General features: G+C 34.2%; 1 protein-coding gene across 1 annotated transcript; it reads left to right on the top strand.

The window, feature by feature from the left end:
- Positions 1-329: 329 nt before the first annotated feature.
- On the top strand, positions 330-7,701 carry LOC101216418 (RGS1-HXK1-interacting protein 1). Its single transcript, XM_004144016.3, has 8 exons — positions 330-729; positions 1,946-2,012; positions 2,426-2,503; positions 5,636-5,688; positions 5,908-6,044; positions 6,124-6,188; positions 6,512-6,570; positions 7,322-7,701. Exons 1-8 carry the CDS (start codon positions 553-555, stop codon positions 7,409-7,411), a joined length of 726 nt encoding a protein of 241 aa, XP_004144064.1. The 5' UTR covers positions 330-552; the 3' UTR covers positions 7,412-7,701.
- The last annotated feature ends 550 nt before the right edge of the window (positions 7,702-8,251 follow it).

Below are 8,251 nucleotides of genomic sequence, written 5' to 3'. Positions count from 1 at the left end.
TAGACAAACTCAGTTCAATCAAACCCAACTCGAATTATAATATATAAATAATTTATTATTTATTTAATAAAGTAAAGTTACTTGTATTTTGTTAAACGATCATATGAAAAATTTGAAGGAAGAAAGCTAAATGATCACACAGGTAAACGATGGTTGGATTGAAAATGGAAAAAAAAAATCAACCAGATTTAGTTGGGTCGAGAAATTAATTAAGTTGTCAACCAAAAATATGAATCGAGTAAGAATGTCTGTCAACCCGACCCAAGCCGTTGTAGACAATGGTTGATGTATAGTGAAATATATTTATAAACATTTTGGTTAATCACAGTGTATTTGAAAATATGAATGCATTTTGGTTAATCACAGTGTATTTGAAAATATGAATGAAAGAAAAAGAAAGAGTGTATGTATTTCATAAGATTCATTTAGGGGAGAAAGAAAAAAGGCAAGTAGGGAAGTCAGAACTCAGAATCGAACCCTTTCCATAGGAATTTCTACGGTGGTGCCGGTATAGGATATAGTTGAAGCCGAAACACCCTTCACCGGAGAAAAATGGGCGCCGGAGAGGAGCACCAACCGGAGCCAACCCTTGAGAATGTAACCGCACCATCTTCCATATCCGCAATTGCAGAGGACCTGCAGCGCACGGTTGTTCAATCAAAGGATTCTGCAATTCGCTCTGCTCGTTCTTTCCAACAGGCCTCTTCCTCCCATATCCGCTCCCTCCAGGTTCTCTCCCTACTCGAATTTTATAACCAATTTTCATTTTATATTCTCATTAGATATCTGTAGTATGTACTGTGTATAGTTCATATTCTACATTGCTTAAAGCTGTTGAATCGAAATCAATTATGCTGTGAAATGCTCCTCATACTGAAAATCTGTTATATTTCGTACGAAGACTTTATTTTAGCTGGCATTAGGAATTTGAGGAGAATATCTTGTTTGATCATAATTTAGTTGAAGTTTCCAATTTATGTGGGATTTGTGGGAAAGGGACGTTTGCTTAATCTATTAAAGAGAACGATCGATGAGTATGTGGAATTGGATAAAATAGTTGAAACAAAACTAAGATGGAACGGAGAAGCAAATTATTGTACTAATTGATTGGTTGGTTGTGTGAAGAAAGATGGAAAACATTGAGATTATAAAACCATTTAGATTTTCCCCCCTAATTCCTTCAATTGACTCAAAACTTCCACAGTTCTACTTGCTTTCTCACGGAATTTCTGATAGGTGATAAGGGGATCATGAAAAACATTGAAGTGCTCTTTTGATCTGGTTAGTGATAAGAGGATCAGAAAAGAAATTTACGTGGTTTCATATCTTCCTGGCTTTTAGGTGCTTCTGATCCTGATATTAGTCCCACCCTTTTGGCTCTGCTTGCCGCTTTCTCTGTGATGCATGTGATATTTACCATACAACATAATACCTCTCAACAAAAGATTTTGGTGCTATAATTGGAAGGTTGATAGATCCTAGATTCATTAAAATGTTGGTTGATCGCTATGTCATTATGAGATCGAATGAATTATTGATTTTTTGTAGACCAACAATAAACAAGATGGTCAACAAATTAAAGAACGTTAAAAGATTTTTGAGGAATGGGGTTGATGCCCTAAGAAGATAAGTTATACACAGGTTAATGCAGGAGTAACAAAATCTAACAATTCATCAATGGTTTTGGGTACTGATAACTGTTTGGTTTTTGTGTCTGATATCATGTGCCCCATTAGCTGCTTGTGCACGTGCAGTGATCCACCGATCCTGTTGCTCTTTATTATATTATCGATGGTTGTGTATGGATGATCAATTTTTTGCTCAGTTATGTGTTTCGCAATTAGTGTATTATTACTGATTGTGCAATTGTTCAAGTTATACATTTTGGTATTTGTTCTTTCTCATATTATAATTCTTTTTTGAGATGAATGCAATCATCTTTCAGGATTTTGTACCCCAGGCAACATCACAGTTCAAAACTTACGAAGATACTTTTTTCCGCAAACTTACAGGTTTCTTTTTATGTTTCTTGTTCTCTGATTATCTGCAAGCTTTAGAACCTCAACAAAGTCTATATTGGCTTGACAGGAATATTTCCCTAGTCCTTGCTTGTTGAAATAGCTACAAAGTGAATTCTAGAACTGTGAACTGTAACATGTGGATGTTTATAGGAGTGGAGCGATTTGTGAGTGAGTTGTGGTCTCTTGTTAGATTCCGGACACTGTTTACAAATGGAAACAATTACTGTAAACCTCACTCAGAAATCTCTCCACTTACACAATATAAGGAGAGAAGTTTCATACAAATAATATTATTCATTAAAATCTCGTATCTTTTCATACAAAGAAGAGAAGTTTGATTTTACTTTCACATATTTATTTAATAATGCAATTACATTTATTTTTGTTATGATATCACTGAGTAGATGAGCTTAAGATAGCAAGGGAACACCCAGCTGCCACAATTGGAGTTGCTGTTACAGCTGGCCTTCTCATTATGCGAGGTATGCTCCCTGCTTGACTTTGTCTCTTTGTTGAGATCGTAATCATTTGATTTCACCCCTACTGTTATAAAAAAGGTAAGCTAGTCCCTACTCCTTCGTCGTCGTTGGCCCTTTTGACATAACATTCTCGGCTGCCTATGGTCCATAGAAAAGAAACCTGTAGAGATTGAATGGATTATCCCAAACCTACCTACACCACGACAAAATCATTTGTGATGGCCTTGTCTAGGTGGATTGGGGTGCCTGTTTCTATTTTTACTTCCTTTTTTTATTACTTTCTATTTTTTTAGTTGTTGGATTCTAGATCTAGTTTTAGTTTCAAAGTCTTTGGCAAAAAAGCATTCAGGCAGCTTCCACAATGAGTGGTGAGCTTAGTTACGCTTAGTTCATGTTGGTCCCAACCTAGGGTTTAATCTGTCTCCTTCCAGATAGGGGAAGGGCTGTCCAACCAGAAAGTAGGATGAGTTAGCGTCCAATAATGAGTTCCATCCTTGAATTAGGAAAGTTCTTCATCAATACAACTCGATTGGACTTTATTTCACCCATTTTTCCACGTTGCTCCTTGGAAAGCTTCAGTTGTATTAATTCTTTTCTTCAATGCCAAAGCTGATGATTAGTTGAATTTAAATACAGATTTCAACTATCCCACTTCTGATCCTCCTGTTCTGCTCTGTGCAGTGTTAGTAGTTAGTATTAGGCTTTGAACCTGTTGTGTTTTGGGTTTCTCTATTCTTTGGATGATTGATCAAGCTTCTTCAAAGTCAATTTCTTGTTTATCTATCAAAGAAATGGTTTAGTTTCATGCCATCTTTGTCATGTTGTTACTTGAGTCGATTATTCTATTCAACATCAATTGGATGAATACATTTGGAGGAGTTTGTTGAAATTAAGTCATCCATGATTTTAGATTGAATTCACTTGCTTGCATAATCAGAAGCGGGTTATGTTATATAGGTTTGAAGAGGGAAAGAGAGTATGAAAAAGAACCATAAGAACCTGGTCTAGTTGCCAAACTTGTATGCCATATGGTTTGGGATTCAAGTTTTCAAGACTCTTGTGTCTGGCAACGCGATCAACAGTTAAGTTACCTATTACCAAGACTCTGGGAGTCATTCAGGATGGTGTAGGTGCTGTTTGTCATTTTAGTTCAGTTAGAAGCGCATGGTTCTTCATTCCTACCTAAACAGATAATTTTTTGTCTCCTCTAAAGCATCTCTCTTATTTTTTTTAGAAAACAATTTTAGAAGAAACCTCAAAAAGAGTTTATTCTATCAAAGTCAAATTTATTCTTGGTTAATGATCTATTCTCCTTTGGGAGGATGTGCATGCTATTACTATGAGGGCCTGAGGGGTATTTATTTCCCCCTTCCCAAATCTTTACATCTGTCTCTAAGTAAAATAACCACCGATGTAATATTAGAATATTTAGAGTTCTTGGATCTCAATTTTGGAAGAAATTAAAGAATAGTATCCGAATGACATCCATGTGTGAAAGTTGCTTCCCCCTTGAATTTGAGAAGTAGATCTTGGAAAGGGCCAGAGTTGTTCAGTTAGAAACACATGTCTCTATTGGAGATCACTGACTAGAGCCAAACTATGCAGAGGATCTCTTTTCAGAGCTTCACCATGGTGTTTGTCCAAACTTTTTCCTCTTGTGCTTTGTTTGATGTTAGGTTTTGCATAGAAATTATTTGAAATTGTATGATTTAAAATGATGGAAATTATTTCAAAATCCTATTTACGTTTGGAACCAAACTCATTTCAGATCAGAGAAATTAAATTTTATTGTTTGGGTATTAATTCTCCGTGGCTGCATCAATACCAATTCTCCATAGGCGGTAGGATTTTAGGTTTTTGTTTATTTTGTTTTCTTTTGGTCTAAACCCAATTTCCAAGTTTTCATTAAGAACAATAATATACATCTTGTACCCTTTGCCCCTCGCCGTTTTTGTCTAACACCATCGTCACAGCAGGATTTCTTGGATAAAAAAAATAAGAAGAAGAAAACTTCCATATTTAGTTTATATTACCAGATCTATTTTCTAATATTTTAGATTCCCTTTCTTGATCGATTTATTTATTTTTGTTTTGTTTGTATAGATCAGGTTTATGCTCAATTAGATGGGATGAGTTTGAAGAAGCCATAGATGCATATAGGACGTAGAAACATGAGGGTAAAATTGGAAAATTGTTTTTCAAGGACTAAAATCTTGACAAATCCGACCATTTTGATATGGAAATATTTTTGGAAAAAAACAAATTTTGAAATCTGTTATGATTTTAAATTCTTTGATTTTCTTTTGCAATCAAATACTTGATTTCATTTTAAATCAGAACGGATTTCAAATCTTTCCAAATTCTGAGGTTCCAAACAGGGGTTTAGTGATTGCCAATTGAAATCAAATCAAACACACATCAGCACCAGTATTGTTGCCAATTTAAGAGCCTTCATGTAGCTTCCTTGGTTTTGTTTGAGAGCTAGCCGTTCCCTTCTATTCTTTCATTTATAAATTTTGTTTTGTTTTTTTATAAATGAAAACAAAAATTTCCCTAAAGTAACGAAAAGTTACGAAGTGCAGTGTTCTGTTCAGGAGTATCCATAGATCTTCCTTACAATCAATAGAATTGAGAATTATAAATAGCCCTTCAGAAAATTAAAAAGAGCACCTCACTTAGGAAAAAGATTTACACATACATCTCATTCTCTACAAAACAAATTCAACAAAACCATCTAGAAATACACTTGACTATTCATTTATTTGAGAAATATGAAACATTTTCTTAAATCACCGAATCTTCAATTGACCAAAAAACTTAATTTGTGGGTTTGAAATATGAAGAAGACTCAATAAGTGGAAATGAGAGGTAACAATATTGCACAAGACCACCTCGACCACAATGCTCTGATACCATCTTAAATTACCGATTGATCCAAAACCAAAATGACGACAACTGTTATGTCAAGTCAATCAATGATTTAAGATATGGAGAACAGATTTCGAAGATACGATTGCTATTTGCCTTGTTTATATTTTTGTTCAGTCCTATTCTTCTTTGTTTTGTTTTGTTTTTCCTTCTATTTTTGTGCATGTAAAATTAGCCTCAAATTTTAAGAATTGCTCTTCTCTGCAGGACCAAGAAGATTTCTGTTTCGCCATACATTGGGTCGATTTCAAACTGAGGAGGTTCTTGCCTTATTTATTTTAAATATCCCATCTTGGATTATGTACGAATTATTGATGTATCCATTCTCATTGTATGTATGCCAAGTGGGCTGGAATTTGGAATAATCTGAGTTCGACAGCATTCATGACTAATTGATTATTTTTTTTTGCCCCGCACTGTATTTCTCTAGTTAATTATTCAATATTGCTGATTGTTTAATATTGTGTCCCTTTGGGCAGGCGAGTTTTTTAAAGGCTGAGAAGCATGTAAAGGAGTTGAACCTTTCAGTGGACCTCATGAAGAATGAGAGCAAAAAATTGCTTGAGAGGGCTGCTCTAGCTGAAAAGGATATGAAATATGGCCACAACGAGCTGATGTAGAAGCATTGTAGTAGTCAAAACATTGAAAAGTTTAGTACTACTAGATTCTCTGAATCTGACTATTTTAACATACAGGAATGCTGGAAGTCAAATTCAACGTCTTTCAAGGTCAATCTACAAGGCTGAAGCCCAAGCTGCAGGTGTGTATATAATATTGCTGTATGAAACTCTAATAGTTCTCTTAGTTTCTACTTTATGATTTTGATTAAGAGACTTTTATTTGGTCCTAAACCTTTTCTTTCTTTACTCTAGTTCAATGTCTTCTTGTTAATTTGATAGTCCAACCGTCTTAAATTATAGACATAAGTCATATAACAGTGGATTGGATGTTGAGATACTTCCCTCTCGTTATAAATATCCATTTTGAAGTATGGCATCTGTGATGGGCAGATACAATGAGGGGTTTGATCAGGAAAAGTACAAATAGTTTTTGTGAAGTACTAACTTTTTTCAAATTGTGCAGATTTGATGGATGGGCTGAGGGAAATTTCTGGTAGGGATGCATTAAAACTTCGAGCAGAGGTCAGCCTGCTATACTCTTTTTTTTTCCCTTCTTGTCAAGAGCTGAATTTTATTCTGTACAGTTCAGGCCCTAAATTTTAATACTTCAAGTTAAGATAAAGTTAAGGTCCCGTTCGTTTGAAATCACCTTTGGTTTTGGTTTTTGAAAAGTAAGGGTATAAACACTGCTTCCGCACATAATTTCTATGATAGATTAGGGTTTCAAAGGTTTCTTTGACAGAAGGTGAAAACCATATTTGAAAAATAGGGAGAAAACAACCCTATATTTCAAAGCAGAAAATAAAAAATGAAGGTCACGTTTGGACAAAACAAGCCTATATTTCAAAGGCAGAAAATTAAAGAGGAAGGTCACTTTTAAACGTTTGGTAACCATTTGATTTTTAGTTTTTAAAAAGTAAACTTATGCCTTTTCAATTTCTCATATTTCTTAAGTAAAGAAGATAAAATGGTTTCCAAATGAGACCGAAGAAATTATTGACTGGGACTTGAGTTGTCGGTTAAAGTTATTGAATTTTTAAGGGTGTGGGTTAGATACCTAAATTTTGTTTAACCTTCTCTTAGAAGTTGAGATCTACTAATACTATGATACAAATTTAAAGTTGGTGTCTAATAAAACAACGACGTTTCAGTTTTGTCTAACAAGTTCATGAATTCATACAAATTGACTTCACAATCACAAAAATTGAGAGACTATCCCAAATATAATATAAGTTTCACATTTATCACTTTCTTCTGTTACCTATACTCGCAGGTGGCTTCAATGACAACATTTTTAAAGCGTCAAAGAACTTTGCTTGAAAATAGGGCAATGAAAGTCTCGGACATGGGGATTCCTCTATGATAAACTGGAGATTGGGGTATGGAGTATGTAACTTATTCCCTGCTAGCGGATGCCTATTCTGGCAATTTTGATCTTAAATAATTTCCAAATTTGGGGCTTTCCCTTCCATCTGGATTAAGTCTAACAGTAACACTAGAGTGATGAAATCCCTGTTGGAAAATCCTTTTTTACTTGGAAAAATTTTACATTTACATTTCATTTATCTGTGTTTTGTACTGTTGGATTACTTTGACTGAATATGATTTGTTCATGTGACTCAAAAACCCTTTTGTTATGTTGTGGTTAAAAGATATCAATGTACACAGCACACCCCCACCCTTAAATTGTACGTGGTAGAGTTAGGTTTAGAATGCCTTTGACATTTCTTTCGAACTAGATTTTAAGGGGAAAAACACTTGGTACAAAAAATCTATTTTAGATTTTCTCGAACCGCTTGAACCTATTCAAAAGCTTTTAGTATGTTTTGGGAGTGTATACTATAATTCAATTTGGGTACAAAAACTTTTTCGTGTTTAGGGTATAAATTATTTTAACCCACGTTAGAGTTTATACATTTGTATTGTTGATTTGTTTAACATAGGAATGCTTTATTGATTTAGGGTTTTTTGGTTTTGTATTATATTATTATACAACTATTAGTACCTTAAATATAATATTTTTGAGAAAAAAATTGTTTCACCGACTTTGTATAGATGTAACATTTTAGATTACGTTATTCTCCATTCAACGTGCACAACATAACTATTTGAATTAAGAAAGCTTCATGTTTTGAGCTACATAAAAGCAATCAATTATCTAAGTCTATAATGTTGCACATAAATAAATATATAACTAGAGTGG

This window comes from Cucumis sativus, chromosome 1 (genome assembly GCF_000004075.3).
Source record: "Cucumis sativus cultivar 9930 chromosome 1, Cucumber_9930_V3, whole genome shotgun sequence".
Lineage (NCBI taxonomy): Eukaryota > Viridiplantae > Streptophyta > Magnoliopsida > Cucurbitales > Cucurbitaceae > Cucumis > Cucumis sativus.
Note: the sequence above shows the minus strand (reverse complement) of the source record. Positions and strands in the feature narration are given on the sequence as shown.

Bases quoted from the DNA above. Each gene is read 5' to 3' on its own strand.
- LOC101216418 (XM_004144016.3), top strand. From the start codon at position 553: ATGGGCGCCGGAGAGGAGCACCAACCGGAGCCAACCCTTGAGAATGTA. The intron at 2,504-5,635 runs GTATGCTCCCTG...TCTTCTCTGCAG, and splicing joins TGGCCTTCTCATTATGCGAG to GACCAAGAAGATTTCTGTTT. The intron at 6,045-6,123 runs GTAGAAGCATTG...TTTAACATACAG, and splicing joins TATGGCCACAACGAGCTGAT to GAATGCTGGAAGTCAAATTC.